This window comes from Colius striatus, chromosome 6 (assembly GCF_028858725.1).
Source record: "Colius striatus isolate bColStr4 chromosome 6, bColStr4.1.hap1, whole genome shotgun sequence".
In the NCBI taxonomy this organism is placed as follows: Eukaryota; Metazoa; Chordata; class Aves; order Coliiformes; family Coliidae; genus Colius; species Colius striatus.
The window spans coordinates 34,849,794-34,874,261 of NC_084764.1; the positions used below are offsets into that span (position 1 = coordinate 34,849,794).

At 53.1% G+C, this 24,468-nt stretch overlaps 1 protein-coding gene across 1 annotated transcript; it reads left to right on the top strand.

The window, feature by feature from the left end:
- The first annotated feature begins 18 nt into the window (after positions 1–18).
- GNG2 (G protein subunit gamma 2) lies at positions 19–23,816 on the top strand. The gene is made up of 4 exons (XM_061998146.1): positions 19–215; positions 20,718–20,784; positions 21,800–21,912; positions 23,481–23,816. The coding sequence occupies exons 3-4, from the start codon at positions 21,826–21,828 to the stop codon at positions 23,607–23,609; spliced, it is 216 nt and encodes a 71-aa protein (XP_061854130.1). The 5' UTR covers positions 19–215; positions 20,718–20,784; positions 21,800–21,825; the 3' UTR covers positions 23,610–23,816.
- The last annotated feature ends 652 nt before the right edge of the window (positions 23,817–24,468 follow it).

Below are 24,468 nucleotides of genomic sequence, written 5' to 3' on the forward strand. Positions count from 1 at the left end.
TCCTGTAGGCAGAGGGATGAGCGCAGACAAAGCTGGGTGGGGACTCGGCGCTCGGGGCTGCTGCTGACCACCCTCCTCCTGCCTCCGGCCCCATCCCTCCCTCCGCCTCTCCATCCATCCATCCATCCATCCGTCCGTCCGTCCGTCCGCCCGCCGGTCCGTCCGTCCCGCCGCCTGCCCCGCGGGGGTCTCGGGGCAGCACCGCCCGCCTGCAGGTACGGCCGGGGAGCAGGGGCTGGGGGGCACTGGGAGCACTGCGGGCTCTGGAAAGGCTGAGGCTGGCAGCACGCTGGGCAGAGCTGCCCCTAGCCCCCGCCGCCCTCCGTGGGCCCCCGAAGCGCTCCCAAGCCAGCTGGAGATCGCCGCCGGGTGCCCGTCCCCACCCCACGGGGACCCGCCGGCCTCGGGTGGCGGTGGCTCCCCGTCCCACCCGGGCTGTGAGGCTGGGGAGAGGTGCCTCGCACCGAGAGTTCAGTCTGCCCAGCAAAGATCGGATTTAGAGGGGTTGATCCCCGCTTAATCGGAGGCTTTGCCGTCGCAGGGGCGGCTTTTCCTGCAGATGAATGAGCCGTAGTGTTCTTGCTCTCCCTGTCTCTCTGTGCTTTTTATCTCCTTGGGAAGGCAGGGTGAGACTTTCCCAGCGCCAGATCCCCGCGGGAACGGATGGATGTGCCCGCAGCGACGGGGGCTCGGGGCACAGGGCGGGTTGGCAGTGGTGGGCATGCAGGCAGAAGGGCACCCTGCCATCGCCACCCGCCGTGCCCAGCGGCCCTCTCCACATCATTCCCATCGAAATCCACCCTTTTTCCCCGGCGGTGCTTTGTGGGAAGAGTAACCCTGGGCAACTCACTGGGAAGATGTGTTGGGGGGCAGAGGAGGGGAGAAACCCGGTCCAGGGCTCATGTGCCTCAGCCCGAGGAGGAGCCAGCAAAAAACTTTTGCCTTCTTTCCTCCTCGGTGGAAAATGGATTTTATATTTAAGGAAAATCCCGAAGCACAGTGATCCCCCCCCACTCCATTACTATTGAGTTACTAATGAACTTAAAGCCTTTTGCCCCAAAGAGTAGTGTCTCTGAGCACGTATTCTCTGCCATCACTGTACCTGCTGCCTGTGGGTTGGGTGTGTTATTTATTTCCCCTCTGGGTCCCCAAATTCCTGACTAACCGTTGCCCCACCAGCTAGTCCATGCTCCTGGAGCGAAAGGGGCCGTGGCCGTGCAGGGTGCAGCAGCACGTCCCCTGGCATCGGGCTGGGGCCAGGCTTGGAGGATTTTTACCTTATAACTGGATTTCCCTGAATGCAGCTGGAGCATGCAATTTTAATCCTCTTTTCTACCATATGGCCGCTGGCTGGATTGAAATATGACTCAATTAATTATTGCCAGGAAAGCCCCGGGGTGAAGCCTTTCTCTAGGAGAATGTTTCGAGGCGCTCCTGGGGTTAGAATGAGGCTTTTCTCACCCTGAGATGTGGGTTATGGGGGCACGTGGCTCAGTCTCATCTTGCCCCAGCTCTCATATTGGCCTGTTGGCACCAGTTTTGGTGCTTCTTGTGGCTTTTCCAGCCTTGCATTTGCTTGCAGGAGGAAGCAGGGGCTGCTGTTTGCTGCCACTGGCACCGCGTGCTGCCGGCTGCTCGCCTGTGACATGAGTTTGGCAGCCTCAGCATTGCCTGGATGGTTACTGGAGTCAACCTTACCTCTGAAACGGGGTATCCCCAGCTTGGGGGGGCTCTGCAGGAGCCCTCATAACTAGCATCCTCCCTCCCAGCTTCCCCGTGAGCTGCCAGCTCTGCTGCCAGCCGTGCACATTCAGGATGCTTGTTGCATCTCTCCTTGCAGCAACGAGCTGATGGTGGCCCCATGGGCTTGGATGAGCAGTGGTACTGTGGCATAGCTGGCCCAGTGGGGATCATAACCAGTGTGCTTCAGGGCCTGGTGTTCCTGGGATTATTGTTTCCCACTGGTGATATTTTGTCCCAGTTATCAGGGGGGTTATCAACACCAGGAGCAGGCGATGGCAGCGGGACGCCCGATGGGATTCCCACAGGTAAATGGCTATGAGATGGTGATGAAGCCCAGTTATGAGTATTCTTTTTAATCCCTTGCTTTGTCACCCTGCACCGGGGTCTCTGCAAACAGAGCATGTCACAAAAAGCCTAACTTTGCACGGGTGGGCAATGCCTTCCCAGCGGGGCTCTGCAGACGCAGATATGCCCGCCTGAGGCACCACGTCTTCCTTAAAGCCCAGTGAGTCACTGAAGGAGGAGGGCCAGGCGCCGGCGCAGGCTGTTACCATAGTAATTAGGGCTGGTGAGCTGGCGCCGGAGTCCCACAGACCCTGTGCCCCTACAAAGCAGTGCCTGGGGGTGGCTGTGCCTTCCCATCCAGCGCCTGGGTGCCAGGATGCCTGAGGCCGCCACATTCGTATGCTGCTGCCGGGGACCACAAGACTCCACTGCCCACTCCCTCCCCCTGGTTTGGGGGTGGAAATAAGGGGTTTGCCATGGGAAAAACCCACTATTTTTGGCACGAGTTGCATCGGTTCTCAGCGTGGCTCCTCTGAGGGCTTCATCCTTATGCTGGGATGCAGCCAGAGGAAGGACTGAAGCCATTGGGTGGAGTTGCAGTTGTCTTTGCTTTTCAGACTCCTTTTCTTGCAGCTTCTCCCTCTCTCTTCAGACTCTTGTGGGGTCACGGTGGCTGTTGGAAGGAGGGATGGGATGGAAGGCAGAAGGAGACATTGGGAGAAGGGATGGGATGAGATGAGATGAGATGGAAGGTAGAGGGAGATGCTGTGAGAAGGGATGGAGTTCAGATGGAATGGAAGGCAGAGGGAGATGTTGGGAGGAGGGATGGGATGGGATGGGATGGGATGGGATGTGATGGGATGGAAGGCAGAGGGAGATGCTGGGAGGAGGGATGGGATGGGACGGGATGGGACGGGATGGGACGGGATGGGATGGGATGGGATGGGATGGGACGGGATGGAAGGCAGAGGGAGATGCTGGGAGGAGGGATAGGCTGGAAAGCAGAGGGAGATGTTGGGATGGGAGGCAGAGGGAGATGCTGGCAGGAAGGATGGAAGGCAAGGCAGAGGGAGATGCTCCTCTGTGCAGCAGGGTTCATGCACAGGTTCTTGCACTATTTCTTTGCAGGCTCTCTTCCAGTGGGGCTTCAGCCCTTGTCTCACACGTATCTTTTTTCTTCTGCTTGCAACATGCATGGTGCAAACATCCCTAAAACTGGGCCCTTTAATAGCAGGAGCAGCCTTGCCCCCAGCAAACACATGGGGAGAAGTGAAAGGGGAGGGGAGCCTGTTTCTGCTGCCCAGGAGGAGCGTGATGGCTGTGGGAGAATGCAGGCTGTCTCTCCTGGCTCCCCACACACTCCTGGCACAACCTGTTTGGGACTTGCACTGTTCAGAGGCAGATCTGAGCTGTGGAGGAAGATGGACTCCAGCTGCTGGGTGGGTGCAGATTTGGCTTCGTGGAGAAGTAGGGCTTGCTCCAGACCCCAGCTCAAGGCACTGGGATGAAGGGCTTTGGGTCAGACCAGTGATGAATTAGTGATGGCTCTGATAAGAGCTGTGTAAGTGAATCAGGCACATTGTGGGCTGGGAGGCAGTGGGAGATGGATGCAACAGCCCTAGTCTGGGGCCAGGATGCAGCCATGCTGAGTCTAAACTTGTGCATCTCCTGCATTCCATATAGGTACAGTGGACTTCAAATGCCAAACCAAATTTTCACGGGCTCAGTGAAGAAAAAACAAACCCTGAAACAGCATCATACCAAACCTTAAGAAAAATCACCCCCTTGCCCCTTGCATGCTGCTGCAAAAACCTCGACAGTTCCTGGGCTGCAGCTGCACCAGGACCTGCTTATCCTTCCAAACACAATTAGTTTTCACCTTATCTTGTCCTTCCTTTGCTTTCACACAGCAATTTTCTTTCGGTTGTCTGTCATCACTGTCATAACTCAAGCTAATTAGTTTATGCAAAGGGAGGTGCAGGTGTGGATGGTACTGGCATTGTGGGGACGTCTCTGGTGGTGGGTGATGCCTTTGTCTAGCATCCAAAAGCCAGCTGAGATGCAAGGAAGGGTTGGTTATTCTCAGGGGTGCTTCTGGGAACCCCAAAGTTCTGTCCCTGACTCAGGACAGAGGTGCTGCCATGGTGGGTCATCTCCTGTAGCTGAGTCGGTGTCTTGGTTTAACAGGTTTATCATCCTGCACTCACTTGCTCACTCAGGGGCTTTGGGAAGGAACGTTGGCTCTGTCCCTCCCATGATGATCCCTGTGAGTGGCCTTCCTGGCTGGAAAAGTCCTGCCTAGGCAGCTGAGTTTGTAAGAGGGAGCAACTTGGGTAGGAATCTAAAATCTCAGAATGGTGGGAGTGGGAAGGGCCCTGCAGAGCTCATCCAGCCCAACCCCCTGCTAAAGCAGCTTCCCCTCCATCAGGGGGCACAGGAACGTGTCCAGGTGGGTTTGGAAACCTCCTGAGAAGGAGCCTCCACACCCTCCCTGGGCAGCCTGGGCCAGGGCTCCCTCACCTCAGCACCAAAGAAGCCTTTCCTTGTGTTTAAGTGGAGCTTTTTGTGTTCCAGCTTGTGCCTGTTACCCCTTGTCCTGTAACTGGGCACTACAGAAAACAGTGTCACTCCATCCTCCTGACACTCCCTTTTAGGTACTTGTGTTGTTGAGATCCCCCCTCAGCTTTCTCCAGACTGGATACCTCCAAGTCCTGCAGCCTTTTCTCATAAGGAAGATGCTCCAGTCCCCCGATCATCTTGGTAGCCCTGTGCTGGCCTCTCTCCAGCAGTTCCCTGTCTCTCTTGCCCAAACCTTGGAGCTCATTGGGGATGCTGGGCATCTGTGTGATCCCTCCAAGGGGAAAAAACCCCATTCCAGCAGGCTATTGCCACTGCAGACTCTGCTGTGTTGCTGCTTTTACTGTGCTGCTCCTCATCACTCCTCCCACCGCCTACAGCATCCTCTAGACTAGGGCTGCTGGACCCCAGCCCCAAAGGCTGGCTGTGGCCTGAGCTGCCAGTGCCCATGCTCATGGGCAGAGCCAGCAGCTGCAGTGGGGACCGTGAGGATGTCGCTGCCCTGTGCCACCACCGATGCCTCTGCTCAGAGACACAGACCTAATTATGGAAGGTGCTCAGAGTAAGTCAGTGTTGAGAAACCTCCTTCCTCCTCCTGACTGACACTTTGGGGAAAATAGTGACAGTGCTGGGGTGGGTTTGTGTGCTGATTCCAGTCGGGTGGTTGCAGTGCTGTCACTGCTCTGTGTCAGCCCTGCGGTGCAGGGAAAGCTGCGCTCAGCATAGCCGGGAATGGATCCTGTGGCCGCCTCAGTCCCCATGGCATCCCCAGCACTGTGGGTGAGGGCTGGCCCTGCCCCACACCTCCCTGGGGCTCTGAAACCACTGTGGAGCTGGGGAGGGGTTCACCAGCAGCTTGGGGTTTGTGCCAAGGCGTGGTGAACGCGGCGTTGCTGTGGAGGGCAGGATTTGTGCCGACACTGACACCTGTGTTTGACAATTCTCTTTTGATGTGATTTGTTTTCTTGTCTGGTTTGCTGATAAGAAAATGTGGCGTTGAATCCTTGCAGCCTGAGAAAAGCAGAGATCATAATGGGACCTAGCCTGGGGACCTGGAGACAGGCAGTGTCCCTGTGCACACACCAGCGTCTGCAGGGACGCAGAGGTGATGTGTTATTTCTCTTGCCTGCTCCCTTCTGAGCTGTCTCCCAGGGGAGAGACCTGGAGCTGAAGCTAGATGAAGCACAGGAGCATTTAACTTGTTGCAGCATCCCCCAGGGATGGCGTGGGGAGGCATCCAGAGTCACCAACCTGGGCTGTGGTCCCCTTAAGAGAGTGCTGAAGGGATGCTGTGGCCTTTGGTCATCTTAAAACCCTCCCCATGGCCATGAATTCCTGCAGATTGTGTTGTGCAAACTGTGGGTTTGGAGGAACTGTGCCTTTTTGGGCCATTTTGGGATAAGAAAGTGTCATCCACCAGCAGATGTGAGATGCGCAGTATTGGTTGCATTCCTTTTCGATCCCAGTGTCTCTGGTTTGGCTTTGGAGTGGGGGCAGTGAAGGGAAGGAGCAGAATAAGGGTGGTGTTGGGCGTCAGGGAATGAATCTCAAATGCACCAGGATGCCAGAAACGTCCTCACGATCCTGCTGTCACCAGGGGATGCCAGGACAGTGCCAGCATGTCTCTGTGTGTAGCAGGCATTAGGGCTTTGTTATGTTTGTAGCTGTGATGCCCAGTTTGGGATGGACCCAAGGTGAGCATCCACGAGATGAACTTTGGGTACTGGGCTTGTCCCTCCCCTTCCTTGACAGCATCAGGTGGGTTTGAGTTTTCCAGAGGGCTGAAGTCAAACCAAAGAGCTGCAGTACAACTTAGCCTGAGTTGGGTTGCCTCAGACCCTCTGTGGTGAGTTACCCATCACCCATGGGAGTTGAGAAGAACCGGACAGTGGTTGCCAGCTAAGTCAGGGTGGGGGAACGGGGCTCCAGCTTGCTCTCCCTGCTGCTGTCAGCAGGATGAAGGCAACATATGAGTCTCTTCAAGGTATAAATCTCCTTGCAAGAGTTTGTTCTCCATTTCAACATGTTCTTCCACAAGCAGACCTTGGGAGGAACAGGGAGGTGTCAGGGGTGGTAGAGAACAAGTCATCTGCTTGAGGTTGGGCCCTGAGTTGTGCACACAGGAGATGTGGGGGGGATGAGTTGAGGGAACCCTCTTGTCCCATGCACCTTCTTTTGATTTTGCTTCTGCAGACACCATTCTCAGATCACAGATTCTGATGGGGAGTAGTATGTCCCCAAGTGTCTGCAGATGTCTTCTCAGGTCAAGAAGGTGCTAGTGGCTCGTTAGGGACGGGCCACATTCAGCTTGTTGAGGTTTATGGCTTTGGGGGAAGGTTTAAATGTCCCTGAAGATCCCTTTGCATTCATGGAGCCCAGGGGTACCATCTTGCTGAGTCGCTGCTCCCAAACTCTCCTGCCAGATCCTCGCTGCCTTCTGCTTCTTTAAAGGGTCATCTCAGATGGAGGAACACCAAGACCTTAATCAGAGTCTCATGAGAACCAAAGCACTGGGAGAAATTCTCAGTGCCCATTTTTCTAAGACATTATAGGGGTCACAGGCAGCTCTAGTGCTGGTAGCTGTTAGGAGAGAGTCTATCAGGAATGTCCCCTCTCTGCAGCCTAGAGAAGCTCTGAAGTGTGGCCTTGAATGTACCAGGAGCTGCACAAAGCTCAGTAGTCACCCTGAAAGTGAACAGACTCAATCTTTAGCTGCTTGGTTGTAAACCTCGTGACATTTCCTCCTCTTTCTTCTTATCTGACAAAACCAGAGCTCTTGTGATCTCCACAGAGTTTCTCTTAAGCAGAGCTGTGCTGTTTGCTGTGCTGACCGCAGCCGCTCGTGGGAGGTGTCTCAGGCTGACACTTCCCCTCCACCCCCCAGCACAGCTCTGGTGAGCCATGAGCTGCTGCAGCTCAGCAGATCTGCTGTAGGACGTGTCCTTCCCAAGGTCCCAGCGAGGGTGCAGGAAGCATCTGACCATCACATTTGCATGGTAGGAGCTTCCTCAGTCCATGTACAAGGAGGTTGGGTTTTGGCTTCCTTCTCTGCTCTGGAGGATGTTCCATTGGCACGTAATGCAGTCTTATCTCACTGGTGGTGGCTCCAAGGGCTTCTTCTGTTCTTGAATTTGACCCATTTTGGCAGGAGTGGGATGAAGAGTGTGGGAAGATGATTACCTCTCCATGACAGCCTGAGTGGGGGTAAAGGAAGAGGCTGGCTGGTTTTCCAGATTGAGTTCAGGCCGAAGGTAGATAACAGTTGCCTTTGCTGTCAAGGTGTGTTATGGAAGAAGTCTCTGGCTGTGGTTTTGGCTTTCTCCAGCTTGGGTATGTGTTAGTCCTGAGAACTGGTGGCCATGGGGAGGGCTGCCTGAGCATTTGCACTACCTCCCCTTTGCTTTTGCTTCCTGGGTCTCTCAGATGTTTCCCAGTGAGCAAACAGGGATTTCAGTACTGAACCAGCATGGTCACTGACTCTTGAAGGCAGGAGGAGGCCTCTGGCCCAAATCCCTACTCAAGATGGGGCCAACGCCATGGGCAGATCAGTGCTGTCCTCACGGACATCATGAATCCCTGTGGATCCAGGTGCCCCCAGCATGACACACAGAAATGTGGTCGGGTCTTCTCTACACCTTTATGTGCCTTTTTGGGGACTTTCAATCCCTTGCTGTATCTGCAGTGCTTTGGGAGGGTTATCAGCCATCCACAACCTGTAACAAAACCTCTTCTGATTAGTCTTGAGGGCTGTGTCTGCTGCTGGAGCAGCTCTGCTCACGCTGGCAAGCGCCCAAGCCCAGGTCAGGCAACTGGGATGGGAAGGTGTTCAACATTGAACAGGTCTGGTGCAGTCCATCACTTTGTGTATAGAATCAGAGAATTGTTTTGGTTGGAAAAGCCCTTTAAGCTCCTGGAGTCCAAGCCCTCCCCTCACCCTGCCCAGCCCACCACTAACCCACGGCCCTCAGCACCTCAGCTCCACGGCTGTGCAATAGCTGCAGGGATGGGACTCCCCCATCTCCCTGGGCAGCCTGGCACAGGGGCTGACAACCCTCTCAGGGAAAAAGCTCTTCCTCAGCTCCAATCTAAACCTCTCCTGGGACAACCTGAGGCTGTGTCCTCTTATACTATCGCTTGTTACTTGGGAGAAGAGACCAACCCTCACCTCACTACAACCTCTTGTTAGGTGGTTGACACGGGCAATAGCATCTTGTGCTGCTTTAATCCAGGGTTTGCATGGCTTCTTTGGCTTTCACTACTTTTTTTTCCCCCATCATTTTTGATGTTGCAAGTGTAAAAACACCACCCAGGCTAGCAGCTGGGGAGGGGGGGGGTGTCTGGGGGAACTTTCTCCTCCCACCTGTGTAACAGCAGTGTTTGCTGTGCATGTGTCATTTCACAGTGTAGCCAGAGTAACGTGTGGTGGTACAAAGCAGGGCCGTTGACTCAGCAGGAAGTGTGGCAGAGATGCTTTGCCTGCATTTTAAGGGTAAAAGGGGCTAGTTCAGGGACTCTGTGGGAAAACCGAGATGTTGTATGTGGAGGTTGGTAAGCGGTGAGGATGATGGAGATGGGCTTGACAAGTAGGGGGAATAGCATGGGAAAGGCTCTGAGGACACAGCACGGGAGAGAATGTGGCTGTTTTGCAGCAGCATCGTGGTCAGGAGAAATGTAGGTGTCTCAGGGCCGAGCTGGGGGAAGCTGCCAAGCCCACAGCCACGGTGCTGCCACCTCACCATCTCCCTCCACATCCCTGTCCCCATTCTGCGCCATGGCTTTGCCCTCCTCTCCTCCTCCCATTGGGAAGGGCCCAAGCCTACCTGCTGCCTCTGTAACCAGGTCCTGCTTTAGACCCAAATGCATTAGGTTACAGCCAAAAAAAAAAGAAGTAAAGAGGCAGCAACAGGCCACAGAAGTGAAATTTAATTGAGATAATATGGGTCAGCTCACCGACCGAGGGCGGAGGAGCAACCTACTTCTCCCCAGCCATCCCCAGCTAACCCGGTTTGCAGCCCTGCCTGTATCCCTGCCCATAGCACTGCCAGGACTCTGCTGCCCTGCCTGTATCCCTGTCACAGACTGCCACCTCAGAGAAAGCCCCATGGTAGCCCCAAGTTTGCCAGCAGGGAAGTCACAGGCCACGGAATGGCAGGGTAAGCACAAGCCACAGTCAGGGTCTATTCAAAGTTATTGATTGTGAATGTGCAGAATAGCACAGGGACGTGGGTTTTTGTCTCTCTAAAGAGACACCCCCACCCAGAAACCTGCTAAAATCACCTACAGTTAGTGGTGATCCTTCACCTGCAGCTTGGGGTCTGGTATTCAGCAAATGCTTTACTCATTTGGTGAGTCTCTTAGTGATGCTGCAGCACAACAGCTTTGTAGTAAAAGCTTTCCAGGGTACCTGTAGCTGCAAGATTAGGGGGTTTTACCCCCTAACCCAGGCCTAAACCACCCAAAACCTGCAAAATAACTACAAAGCTCTCCCATTTCCACGTTGTACACTCACTATTTGAGTAGTGGCTCTGAAGGCATCAGCTCTGAATGCTGTGAAAAGGAGAAAAAGAAGGGGAAAAACCACCCTCCCAAGGCTTAATGCTTTGATGGCAAGAATGGGAAGAGAAACACCAGACAGCAGCGCTGGGGCTTTGCTCTGCTGTAACGGATAGGCTTTGACCTGTTTGCTGTATTTGAAGCTTGAAATAGAGCCTTATGAGTAATGTGGTTCAGGTGCTTATCACTAATTAATTAATTCTTTTGTACTGTGGATACCTAATTAAAGCAGTCTAAGGTAATTCCTCGGGGGGGGGCTTAAGCTAATGGGATGGTTAACGGGGTTGTTTCGTTGCTGATGTAACTTGTTGGGTGATTCCCAGCGGCTGCAGAGGGTTTTTGGGCTTTATGTGAGTGTTACTTAAAATAAAATGCTGATAAAGGTTGGGTTGGGGTGAAATCATTGGAGAGTGGTTTCTCACTGCAGTGATTTCTGCAGCTGAGGGTTTTATGTGCTGCAGGAGTTATTTGGGGGAGAGGATGAGGCTCTGGGAAGCAAAAGGAGGAGGTTTGGGGTGGGGTGTTTTTTGAATGTTAGGTGAAAAAAATGCTTTGCAGAAAGATGAGCCCAGCAACTTGGCACCATGGCAGGAGCTACTGCCAAATCCACAGGCTCCCTCCTCATTTCTGGGTCTCACGGGGAGGTTGCTCCCTAAATATGTGACATTTTAGCCAAACCAGGGCAACCTAGTAGCTTGCCCCAGTTCCTTTGGGAGGTTGTGCCCCTGTGCTGGTGGGTGGGTGGTTGGTACATCACTGTGGCCTCAAATTCTGGGTGACTTTGTGTGAGGCTCGGGGTGGGGGGTTTTTTTCCCCTCAGGAGTGGTGTTGAGTCAGCCAGCTACTCAAATCCTTTGCAAATGTGGCTCTGGGTGAAGCACCTCTGCCTTATGGCTCTCCCTCCTCCTTCCCTTTGTTTTCAAACCTCATCTCACACCTTCCCCTAAAGGTCTTTACCGTGACCCTGGCAAGAAGGGTGTTAAAAACTGAAACCTAAGATTGCATTGGTTAATTAACATGAAATAATAGCTCTCAGCTGCTTCCCTTAATTAAGGGTCAGGAGTTCAGAGTTGTATGAACAGATGTTGAGCTCCTTTTCCCTGTACTCATTCCTTCCTCAGCAACTTTAGCCATCTCTCTTTTTCCTGGGACAAAGTCAGGGAACTGTGGTGATTTTTAAATTACTATTATTTTGCAAGGTGGGTACAAATAATTTATTTCAGGGTCAGTTTTTGTTGTTTCGGGGAGGTAATCAAGAAATTACAGGTGTGATGATGCTTCTAATTGAAAGATGGTTTTGGTTTCCCAGAGGTCTCTCCATGGGGGAAAAAAAAAGAGCTTTTTTGGAGGGTTTCTCCTCTTTTCTGGCCAGCTGGAAGATGCTGCCTTTTCCCTATACAGCAGAAACTTCTGCTCTGTGAAGTAAGGGACTACCCAGCTGTCACTTCATCAGTAGGAAGCAGCTTTCATGGGGTGGATTTTGGTGCTCAAGAGGCGAGCAGGGTTTCCATGGGAATTCTTTATTTGATCTTTATCAGTGCTTTGACCATATAGCTGCTGCTCCATGGGTGTGTGGATGTTGGCAGTGCTGGATTACCACCAGTTGTCGCTGACACAGTTAAATCAGGATCACTCCAGCCTGGGAAGGGTCATGGCCTTGGTAAATACTGTGCCAGGCTGATGATAACCCTAAAGAAAAGGTTTGCTGAGTGCATGGGTGCAGTGCATTATCAGAGAGGAGCTGGTCTTTACTTGGCTGTTGCTGCAGTAGAAATGCAAAGTAATAGACTCAAGTATTTTCAGGGGTATCTGTGTAATATTTTAAGCCATGCATTGGCTGGGGCTGCAGCTACTGCCATTCACCACCAGCCTGGGCTGAGCCCCATGCAGGGCAGGGACCCTGTGGCATGGGAGAAACCTGTGTGTTTGTGATGCCCTGAGCCGTAGTGGCTGCAGCTGCTTTGCCAAGGGTTTCATGGACCTGACAGGGAGAAAGCTGGGTGTCCAACTCATGGGAGGGTGTGGGACCACAGGGGAGCCCCACAAGTTGGTGGGGGAAAGGAGAGCTCTGCCATGGGGACAGTAGGCACATTGGGAGGGGACGTCTGCATCCATCAGATGGGATCCCGTAAGCCCCTCCACCAAAAACAGCTGTAGGACCCTGGGGCAAAATGTGATATGTCTGTACATTTTGCCCTTCCCCAGCACTTCTCTTCTCTGCCCAGTCCTCTCCTCCTTCCCTTTTCCATGTTTACTGGGCTATCTGTGTGCTGGAGACGCTTTGGTCTATCAGGGGAACTTCAAAGACTGTGGAGATGCCTTCATCTTCCAGCCCGATGAGGAGGCTGGAGATGCCTGAGGCACACAGATACTGCTTTGCAGGAGGCATTTCTGAGAAACCCTGTTTTTTGTGGGGAGCACCAGTGGCTTTAAGGAATGTCTGAAGTTGCATGTTCTCCTGTCAGGCAAGTTTCATAAAAACAAAATGTAAGGAGCTAAGAGCGTTGGTGTTTTCCTTAAGTCTGGGGAGGGTGAAGGCCAGCTGAGGTTATCCTGCCCCTCTGTCCTGCTCTGGTAAGGCCACATCTGGAGTACTGTGTCCAGTTCTGGGGTGTCCAGTTCTGGGCTCCCCAGCTCAAGAGAGGAAGTGCTGGAGAGAGGCCAGCACAGGGCTTCCGAGATGCTGAGGGGACTGGAGCACTTCTGAAAGGGGTAATGGGCACAAACTGGAACACAAAAGGTTCCACTTAAACACAGGGAGAGACTCCTTTGTTGTTGAGGTGAGGGAGCCCTGGCCCAGGCTGCCCAGGGAGGGTGTGGAGGCTCCTCCTCAGGAGGTTTCCAAACCCGCCTGGACACGTTCCAGTCATTTTGGTGGAGTGCAGCAGTGGTATTGGGGACCCCTTGCTGCAGGAGAGCCCAGAAGATGGTGCTGGGGATGGCAGGACAGGATGTATGCCCATATCTGTCCCTTCTCATGTGTCACACCGAAGTGTGACAGCTGAGGCCCTTTTCTTTTTGTGCCACAGCAGAAGCAGATAGCAAGGAGCCCAACTGCCCCCCAGCAGGCCTTGCCCCTGGGAAGCATTGCCATGGGCATGGGGAGTACGAGGACAGGGGCAGACCTGAGGCTCAAAGGGAGTACCAGAGTGATGGATGTTTCAATCAGAATGAAAACACAGGCCAGGGGAAGGTGACACTCACTGCAGCTTGGCTTGGTTGGAACTGCTACACCTTGTGCATCCTTATTCCTCAGTGTCTGGCCAAGCTCCCAGGCCATTGATCCTCCCAGTGCCTGACCAGTGCACACTGATGGGTTTGTCTCTTGTGCATTAAACACAAAACACTCTTTTTTTCCCCAGGGTTTTCCCCCAAATAGCAGCTTTTTTTCTTCACAGGTACATCCCCAAAGGCTGTAGACGAGGGTTGGGAGGGTCACACAGTTTTTTGGCTTGCTGGAAATCTGCAGCTTCATCAAGTGGTGAAGCGATGCTGTTGTTAAACCTCTGACTTTCAGCACAGGGATTGTCAACCCCAATGACATCCATGCAGTGACAGGGCCTTGTGCTGACCCTAGGGCAGGTCAGTGCTCCTTCCTCATGATACCTGGCCAGAGGAAGACACCATATCATAGAATCATAGGATTGTTTTGCTTGGAAAAGCCCTTTAAGCTCCTTGAGTCCAACCTCTCCCCTCACCCTGCCCAGCCTATCACTAACCCATGGCCTCAGCACCTCAGCTCCACGGCTGTGCAATAGCTCCAGGGATGGGACTCCCCCCACCTCCCTGGGCAGCCTGGTACAGGGGCTGACAACCCTCTCAGGGAAAAAGTTCGTCCTCAGCTCCGACCTAAACCTCCTCTGGGGAAAGCTGAGGCTGTTTCCTCTTGTCCTGTCGCTTCTAACTGGGGAGAAGAGGCCAACACCCCACAAACAACCTCCTTTTGGGGTGTTGCAGAGAGTGCTCATGTCTCCCCTCAGCCTCCTCCAGGCTGAACACCCCCATTCCCTCAGCTGTTCCCCATCACACTTGTGCTCCAGCCCCTTCCCCAGCTCTGGACATGCTGCAGCCCCTCAGTGTCCCTCTGGCAGTGAGGGACCCAACACTGAACACAGCACTCGAGCTGCAGCCTCACCAGGGCCCAGCACAGGGGGACAATCCTGACCTGCTTCTGCTGCCACCCCAGTGCTGACACAAGCCAGGATACCCTTGGCCTTCTTGGGCACCTGGGCACACTGCTGGCTCATGTTCAGCAGCTGTCAGTTAACACCCCCAGATCAGAAACCCACCAAACACGGTGAAACACCAGCACCAAGGCTAAAGCGGGCACCCGTCCCACCTCGCCCCTATTTGGCAGTAGGGATTGGATGCTGGTGTGCTAATGAAACTGTTTCCATGGCAACAGGCCCATTTTTCCACTTGGGTGCCTTTTAATTTATTTATTTCTTTCCTTGCTGATGTGTCTCTGACCTGTGAGCTGCTTTTCTAGGATTTAAACACCGTCTTAGACATCAGGTGGAAAAAAATGGACATGGGAGAAGGCAATAAAGTCCCCATGGATGGAGGCTGGGTGGGGGCTGTCACCAGCACTGAGGATGATGGTCCTTTGCCCCAACAAGTTGGTGAGCCCATGGGCACAAATCTGGCCCCTAACATTTCCTTTGCTTAAGGAAATGAGTATTTCATTAACACATGTCATTTGGGTGTATAAAGGCTCCTTTCCCAGCCAGGTCTGCAACTGCTGTCGAGATCAACGTGGCTACAGCAGCTCCCGCCCCCTGCAAACGTGGCTCAGCTGTTTTCATTTTGTCTGTCGTATTTTTATCTTTTTCTGGATATATTTAGTAATTATTTTTCAGCTGAGCCACCTATTTTTAGCAATGGCTTTTAGCAGAAGCAACAGGATGGCTTGCAAGGGCTGTGTGGGGGAAGGCAGCGTGGCCATACGCTTGGTTATCTGTTCTGGAGGCCGTATCTTAGTTTTTGGGGAAGAAGAGGCATTTTTTTTCAGGAGATCCCACTCGCCTCGGTAGGGACCGTGTTGGTTGATGCTGCCTCTGGGATGTGCAAGGGGCAGGAGTAAGCCCTGCATGAGTGAGAGCTGGAACAAATCCCTCCATTACAATACCCACCATAGCACCTTTCCTGGACCAAAAAAAAAACCCTGGGTGATGTCTGCCTGGTAGAAACAAGCCTGAGCCTTATGCTCCCCAAAATCCTGTCTGCCCCACTGGGGTTTGCCTGCTTTTCTGCAGAGTGGAAAACAGCCAGTGCTTCTGTGGTGGAAAACATGAGGTTTTCATTGAAACTGAGAAGCAGGGAGGGTCCTGCTTTCACTCTGAGAATGAGCTGGTGGTGGGGGATGCAGCTCTGGGGAGCTGCTTTTGGTCTCTACAGTGGAGTTACGTGAGGTTTCTGCCCTGACAGATGTCGGCACTTTCGGTTTCTTTCCCACAGAGCTTTTCCTTTTGGTTCAGCAGGGTGGTGGAGGGAGAATGGTTTTCTGCAAAGCAGAGATAAAAACACTGGGAGGTGGAAAAATTGGGGGAAGGAGAAGATGTGATCGACAGGTTTGGAACCACAGAGGAAAGCAGCTGGAGGGACAAAGGCTGCAGAACCCTGGAGATGCAGGAGGTGTCTTGTGCCACCTGTAAAATCTCATTTGATGCTTATTTACACCTTCAAGAATGTAATAAAAGGCTTTGCAAGGTGCCAGTGTCCCAACCAGCTGCCTTTCATAGAATCATCTAGTCATTTTGGTTGGAAGAGCCCTTTAAGCTCCTTGAGTGCAAGCCCTCCCCTCACCCTGCCCAGCCCACCACTAACCCATGGCCTCAGCACCTCAGCTCCACGGCTGTGCAATAGCTCCAGGGATGGGGACTCCCCCACCACCCTGGGCAGCCTGGCACAGGGGCTGACAGCCCTCACAGGGAAAAAGCTCTTCCTCAGCTCCAATCTAAACCTCCCCTGGGGCAACTTTTTATATCTTATTACTTGGAACAGTGATGGACCCAATCCACTCAAAGTGTGCTTCCAGGTACCCTTTCTGTAATGACAGATGCCTAATTTAAGGTAATTGGACTGAATAATCACCTTTAAAATTACTCTTTTATTCAGCTGTTAAGAGAATTCCTGTCTCCACTTACATACAACCCACGTAAAAATGAGGGTTAAAGAGGGAGGAAGAAGCTTGGGCTCTGATTTTGTGGGATTTGAGCTGTCTGGAGGCTGGGGACCTTGTTCTGCAGCTCTGTGCTGAGCAGACAGCAGCTTGTGCTGACAAGGAGCTGGCAAACGAAGGCTAATTACTCTTGCAAGCAGAACTGGCAGCTGCAAGATGCCAGAGCCCCAGAGGAGCACAGTTTGGGAGAGAGGAGGAGGATGGCAGCATAGCAAGGAGGGCTTGCTATGAAGCAGTGCTCCTTTCAGAGAGATGTTTTTGGGTTGTATGTGGCATTTCACTTCAGTCAAGATTGTGGCAAAGCAATTTGTGCCACGCTGTGCCAGGTGTCAGTGCTGGCAGCTCACTGGGCTGGGGATGGATGGGGAGCAGCAGGCAACTTGGTGAAATAATTTATGGTGATTTAAATTTGTGGATGGCAAACCGAGCATGAGCCAGCAATGTGCCCTCATGGGCAAGAAGGCCAATGGCATCCTCGGGGGCATCAAGAAGAGTGTGGTGCAGTGCTAATAGTCTCTCCTGGATAAGGGCAATGGTTCAGGATCCATAAATGTTCTGGGAGGGCAAATTGCATTGACAAAGCAAGGTAGATTGATTAACTTACTGGGATGGAAGAGGGCTGGTTGGCCTTTGGCCCAAAGCAATGATGACTTTTAACAAAGAGCAACTTAAACCCCAGTGTCATCTTGTTGAGACAGGGACAGTGGGCAACTCATGGCTGGGGTTTGTTGCTCCATGTCAACAGTGAGAGCTGAAGATTTGGGCAAAGCCAGAATGAGCAGACCAAGAGCAGACATGGCCTAAACACTAGATCAGTGCCCTGATGGCAGGGGAGCCTCTCACTGTTTGCTCAACTAAACCCCAGTTTCTGGTGCGTGTTTTGGCTGGGAGCTGCTGGTAAAAGATGTAAATGTCATTCAAGTCTATTAATGGTTCTTCATTAAACAGAGACAATAATAAATTAGGTGGGGGTTTTTTTAGAGGTACCAGCTAGCACAAAATCAGCAGCAAAATTTGTGAGTCCAGGTATTTCTTGCAGGACTTTTTGTGTCCTCTTAAATGAGTTCAGCCTATTGCCACGTGCACAAAATAACCCCTGATCCCCCTGCACAACAGAACAGTATCAACCTGGTGAGATCCTCAGTTGTAATTACAGTGCAGAGCCCAAAAGTGGGGATATCCATGTACTGTACATGCTAAACATCATTAGCATTAGAATAAAATAGCATCCCTAGTCATTGACCCATGGCCTCCAAGGCAGGAATCTCATTATCCAGGCACGGGAGCCATTAAGGAGGGAAATAAGATGCTGTCTGTACTCCCCTGTGATTGCTATTAAACACTTTCCTTTGCAGGCAAAGTTCATCTCAACAGAGTCGGGTGTGAGAACAGCCTTGTGACAACCCAGGGAGCAGGAAATATTGGGTAATTTTTAGGTTTATGGTTGGGATTTTGATGGCTAGGGTCAGAAGTTGAGCTCTGACAGTCAGAGGGGATCTGTGAGATATCACAGGACCCCAGCATGATGGGGGTGGGAAGGGACCTGCAGAGCTCATCCAGCCCAACCCCCTGCTAAAGCAGGTTCCCCTCCATCAGGGGGCACAGGAACGTGGCCAGGTGGATCTGGAAAAAAGACAATTGTCTTTTACCAGCCATCCTCAAATATTTTGGCATCTGATTTAAGGGTTTCTACACTTTCAGAGGTGGTTTTAATTTGCCTGAAGTCTAGTGCTCTCAGCATCTACCCACTAAAAACTATTTTCTAGTTCAGCATGGGGCTGGTGGCAGGGAACCCTGCATCTGACTGGGTCTTGGGGAAGAGAAATAACTCAGGGAATGGTTTGGGTTTGAAGGGACCCTTACAGGCCTACAACAGGCAGAGACATCTTCAACAATATGAGGTTGCACAGAGCCTCATTCCACTTGACCTTGGATGTCTCTGGGGATGGGGCATCAATCACCTCTGTGAGCAGCCTGTGCCAGGGCCTCACCACCCTCGTGAAAAATGTCTTCTCGTCTGAAATACAGATGTTGCTGTGGTGTGGGGCACTGGCACCTGCCATGGTGTAGTTAGGTTGACTGCAATTAGTAAAGAGCTTGGCTTGGCTTAAATCACATCCAGCTGAAAAGGCATGGAGGCTTTGAGTTTACTCCTGGTGGCCCCACACCCTCCCAGGGGTACAGTGGAATGTCCTCACCTTGGGGTTTAAAAAGCTGCTTTTGTGGCTGCCCTGTCTGAACAGCTTTGCTCTGCCTGAGCAGTGCCTGGGCTGTTGCAGGGGTTGTTTTTCAGTGATGGATATTCATGAGCTCACTTCAAAGTGTCACCTGCTATTTTCGTTATTTGTGTTGAAGGAAGCACACCCAGTTGCCCACAGCCTGGAACCATAGAATCATTGGGGTTGGAAAAGCCCTTTAAGCTCAGTGAGTCCAAGCCCTCCCCTAACACTGCCCAGCCCACCACTAACCCATGGCCCTCAGCACCTCAGCTCCACGGCTGTGCAATAGCTCCAGGGATGGGGACTCCCCCACCTGCCTGGGCAGCCTGGCACAGGGGCTGACAACCCTCTCAGGGAAAAAGCTCTTCCTCAGCTCCAATCTAAACCTCCTCTGGGGCAACTTGAGCCCATTTCCTCTTGTCCTGTCATTCATTACTGAGGAGACCAATCCCTGCTCACCACAGCCTCCTGTCAGGGAGTTGCAGAGTGCTCATGTCTCCCCTCAGCCTCCTCTTCTCCAGGCTGAACACCTCCATTCCCTCAGCTGCTCCCCATCACACTTGTGCTCCAGCCCCTTCCCCAGCTCCGCTGCCCGGCTCTGGACACGCTGCAGCCCCTCAGTGTCCCTCTGGCAGTGAGGGGCCCAACACTGAACACAGTGTTTGAGGTGTGGCCTCACCAGAGACCAGTATGGGTGAAGGATCAATTAGAAAGGCTGTAAAAGCCATCACTGCTCTCAAAGTGGTTTAAGCTCCTGCATCAAGTGTCTGACAAGGGGCTGTGCAAGGCTGGAGTGGAGGGATAGGTCCTGCAAGCACCCTCCCAGCCGCCCCTCACACAGCAGGCTGCTCACACAGCTGTCCCCTCCTCTGTCTCACCAGCCTCTTTGTCTTCTCTGATCTTGTTTTTCTGGGCTGCCTTTTCAACTGTACTTCCTCTAGGGCTGGATGGGAGGCTTTCCATGCATGAGGGTGGTTGGCAGGGTTGGATATATGTGTTTTGTTTTAACAGATTGGGGCTGTAACAGCCCTTCAGGAGCTCCCAGCAGTCCTCCCCACTCCTGTGCCTGCTGCCATGACATTGAAGTTGTGTCCCTAAGCGACTCCCTGCTCCTGGAGCAGCGGCAGACCACGGTTCTGTCTGTGAAATGGCACAACATCCACGAGAATAACATTTGCTGCATTAGAAAAGTCTCTGAGGCATCCAAACCATGCAACGAAGCCAGGGTTGATGTACGCCTCGGTGGCCACCAGCCGTGGTGCCAGACATGTTGTGGCATTGCCACCGCCATCCACTCTGTGGCTTTGCAGGGGGAACTGAAAGCAAAAGCAGGGGAGAGGCACCCTGGTAAGCTGCTGCTCAGATGCCTCTCCAGCAGAAAAATATGGGGGAGAGCTGAGAAAAAACAGCACGGAAACAGTGCACGTGCTTGAGCTAAACCATAAACCGTGGTGCAGAGCTTTGCCTGGTGAGAGCAGACCCAGGCAGGAGTTTGGGCCATCAGGGATGTATAACAGAATCCCAGCATGGTGGGGGTTGGAAGGGCCCTGCAGAGCTCATCCAGCCCAACCCCCTGCTAAAGCAGGTTCCCCTCCATCAGGGGGCACAGGAACGTGGCCAGGCGGGTTTGGAAACCTCCCGAGAAGGAGCCTCCACACCCTGGCCCCATCATCTCAACAGCCCCCCTTTAGATATTGATAAGTGTTGACAAATATGCTCTGTGGGAGCTGGGCTGCAGCAAAGAGGGTAAGATTTTGGCAGCCTTCCCCAGGAGATGTTCTTTCCGCCCTGCTATGTGCTCAGTGCACCAGACAGTTAAATTGCCTCCTACAACGTGCTCCCATGTGCTGGAGGCTACGGAGCAGCCCAGCTGCCAACAGCCCTCGGATAGTTGCCCGCTGAGTTGGAACCTCTTCCTGTGCCAAAAACCTCACTGAATTCAAACAAATAATGTCACTGGGGCTGTGCACGGGAGGGAGGGAGGGGGATACGGAAGGAAACCCACAGCCTTTCTGCCTTCCCCGTGGGGTGCAGGACTCGGCGTCTGCAAGGGCTCTGGGCTTCATGGTGCCATAAGTAATGTCCTTGTTGCCTTGGCTGGCATCACAGCAACCTAACCTGGCCCCTCTTCTTTTTTTTTATGTTCTCCTTATTTACAGGTCGCCCACGGCCAAGAGGAGCAGATCTTCCCCTAGAGACACAGCTCTCCAGAGTGACCTGCTTCTGGTAAAAATAACTCCTCCTTGTGTTCCCCAACGGGCAGGGAGTGGCGGGGGAGGGGGTCTCATCCTGAAACCATGTCTGGCCCCAGCATGACTTGCTCTCCAGTCACCTCCAAGCACGGGCATCTTGCTCAATGCTGGTTTTTTCCTGTAGGTTGCAGGATGAGCTTTTTTCCAAGCATCATTATATCCCCTGAGATGGGCTTGAGGTGAATGTGTCCCCAGCTTTTCGGTGTCCTCCTTCATTGTAGGGCTCTGCCATCCTTATGCCATCACCTGAGGGACTGGCAGGGGGCTTGCTGCATCCTGCTATTGCAGAACATTGCCAAAAATCTCCCATTTGAGCTCGCAGGGAGCCCATACCAAGCAAGGACCAGCACAGCAGGGCTGTGCCTCTCCTGTGAAATACTTGCTGCTTGTGAAAGCAGCAGCTGCTGGAGCTCAGGGCTGTTAGAAGGCAACAGGAAAACATCCGTGATCGAGGTGGTGGTGGCATGGACTTAGTGAGCATCCCCCTCCTGCCTGGGGTAGAAACCTCCAGAAACAGGAAACTCCAGCATCCTGTTTAGCATCTCAGTGTTCAAGTTGGCAGCGGGGCCAAAGCAAGGGAGGCCAAGAGACACCGGAGGCTTGGAAGGGCTGGATGATGTGCCAGGCTCAGGGCAGGGGAACGAGCTTGGCACGGCAGCTCCAGGCAGCGTTGGGCTGCTTGGGGGGAGCCCCTCCTGATTTCCTTTGGCCTTGTTACCACCACAGCATTTGCCATAACAGCAAAAGGCAAAGTGCAGCTCAGCTGGGGTCCTGCTGCTGCAGGCTGTGCTCTAGAGAGTCCCAGTGTCCCCAGGGAGTGGCTCATAGGGCACATCCCACTCTGGGACAGCACAGGAGCATCCTCACACACCCGTTCACACAGCTCAGCTCCACACACACAGCCCTAGCCTACCATCTGGGGGGTGTCAGGGCTGGCAGCGGCTCTCTGCCCAGTCGAGTTGTTCACCCAGATGTGTGTGTGCCTGCAGCCCCCTGGAGCGTGCCTGGCCCACCCATGGCTAGCAACAACACTGCTAGCATCGCACAAGCACGCAAGCTGGTGGAGCAGCTGAAGATGGAGGCCAACATCGACAGGATAAAGGTAACGTGGCTTGTTCACTGATAACACCAAGCTGAGTGTGTGCATGGACCTGCCTGAGGGCAGGAAAGCTCTTCAGAGTGCCCTGGCCAGGCTGGAGTGATGGGCTGAGAGCAATGGGATGGGGTTTAACAAGGCCCATGGCCGGGTCCTGTACTCGGGTCACACCAACCCCAGGCATCGCCACAGGCTGGGCAGAGGGGCTGGAAAGCTGATAGAGGGAAAGGGCCTGTGGGGGGTTAGTGACAGTGGCTGAACATGAGCCAGCAGTGTGCCCAAGGGGCCAAGCAAGCCAAGGGCATCCTGGCTTGTGTCAGCACCGGTGTGGCAGCAGGCCCAGGGCAGTGACTGTCCCACTGTGCTGGGCCCTGGTGAGGCTGCACCTCGAGTGCTGTGCTGAGTGTTGGGCCCCTCACTGCCAGAGGGACACTGAGGGGCTGCAGCGTGTCCAGAGCCGGGCAGCGGAGCTGGGGAAGGGGCTGGAGCACAAGTGTGATGGGGAGCAGCTGAGGAAATGGGGGTGTTCAGCCTGGAGAAGAGGAGGCTGAGGGGAGACAGGAGCACTCTCTGCAACTCCCTGACAGGAGGCTGTGGTGAGGTGGAGGTTGGTCTCTTCTCCCCAGTAATGACAAGAGGAAATGGGCTCCAGTTGCCCCAGAGGAGGTTTAGATTGGAGCTGAGGAAGAACTTTTTCTTTGAAATGGCTGTCAGCCCCTGGCCCAGGCTGCCCAGGGAGGGTGTGGAGGCTCCTTCTCGGGAGGTTTCCAAACCCGCCTGGCCACGTTCCTGTGCCCCCTGAGGGAGGGGAAGCTGCTTTAGCAGGGGATTGATCTGGATGAGTTCTAGAGGTCCCTTCCAACTCTCACCATTCAGTGATCCTATGATTGAACTCTGAAAGTACTACTGTCCTAAAGCCTCTTTCCTATGGAAAACCCAATCATGTTTCCTCTATTCTGCCCATTTCTGTCACCCTGGTGGAGTTGCTGCTTCTGGGCAGTCAACAGCTCATCAGCTTGAAGCCTGAGATCCCAGAGGGTTTGTCTTCTCCACTTAGGTGGATAGCAGATGATCACAGGCAGGGAGATGCTCCAGGGCTGACTGCTGTCTGCAGACACATCTGGGTGCTTGCAAAGCAAAACCTCATCTCTCAGGGCCAGAGTGAGCTCCAGCCGCTTGGAAGCTGTTTCTGTCTCCTGAATAAATAGCCCCAGTGGGTTGCTGCAGGCAGCAAACGTTGCTATAGCAGCTGTGGACATCCCTGCCGAGGGCCTGGGGGGAGAGCTGGCAGGGAGACAGAGCCAGCTGAAATCAGTCCTCACTACCATCAAGCTGGGTGAAGGTGGCAAATGGTTGAAGGATGTGCAGGCTGCTCACAGGAGCACACACTGGCAAGGCAAGAGCCCAGAGGGGAAAGCTCAGCACTGCTAGGACATGCTCTCAGTTTGTCCCTCAGGTCATTGCCCAGGGGATAATGTTGCAGACCCTGGGTTGGGGATCCCACCAGTGGGATCTCTCAGGGTGGGATGTTCCCAGCACAGTTTGTCCCTAATGTGTGGCTCCTTCTACTCCAGGTATCAAAAGCAGCAGCAGACCTGATGGCATACTGTGAAGCCCACGCCAAGGAGGACCCCCTATTGACCCCCGTCCCAGCCTCAGAAAACCCTTTTAGAGAGAAGAAGTTCTTCTGTGTGATCCTGTAAACCCTCGAGGAGCCTGACCAGCCCTCAGGCCACCCTGAACACTGGTGTAGAGTTTTTAGGAACGGGGACGACCTGCTAGTCCACAGAATTTAATCAAAAATCAGTAAAATATACGGCCTGGAAGCTACAGAGATGTGCATGTTTAAAGAACCTGGCCACTTTTGGGGGGATAAGATGATCTGCATTGCAAGGCAAAAGATCTGAAGTCTGTAGAGTTGCCTAGAAAGAAAAAGAAAAAAAAAAGGGAAAAAAAAAGAGGAAAAAAAAAAAAAGTAAAGAATAAATTGGTGTCACTTTTCTGCTCACACAAAATCGTTTGGTTGTTCCATATTTATAGCACCAGAGCTGTGCTGAGCAAAGTAACTTGCTAAGGATGTGTATAACCTTCTTGGAATGATGTTGTTGGTTTCTTTCCAAAATATATGATGATTTGTTTTTTTAATTGAAGTCGTCGAGGTCCATAGCTGCAGGTTCCATGCAGGTTCACCTTTTGTTGTGCTGTTACTCAGTGTCTGGTCTTGTGCTTTTCCATTTCGGGCAGCGGCAGCAGCAGAGCACGGGGCTGGAGCGGTGGGTTAGGGAGGGCTCTGGCAGCTCCTGCCTGCACCCCACGTGCTGGCAGCTCTTTCCAAGTGAGCCCCACTTTACTCTCTCACATTTGGTATATGATTCGCTTCGGCTCTGCGAGTAAAAGTGAGTCACGTGTCGTGGTTGGTGCTTCCCACTCCTGTGACGGCGTTTGGTGGTAGTGCATGAGAGTTAGCGCTCTGTTCATCTGCTCCAGGCTTTTCTTTTCTCTCCTTTGATGCCACGTGCTGCTGGGAGAAGCTGTAGCGAGGAAACCCAGGTGATTCTGACA

Coding starts and splice junctions, on each gene's coding strand:
- GNG2 (XM_061998146.1), top strand. CDS start 21,826: ATGGCTAGCAACAACACTGCTAGCATCGCACAAGCACGCAAGCTGGTG. Junction 21,913..23,480: donor CCAACATCGACAGGATAAAG/GTAACGTGGCTT, acceptor CTTCTACTCCAG/GTATCAAAAGCAGCAGCAGA.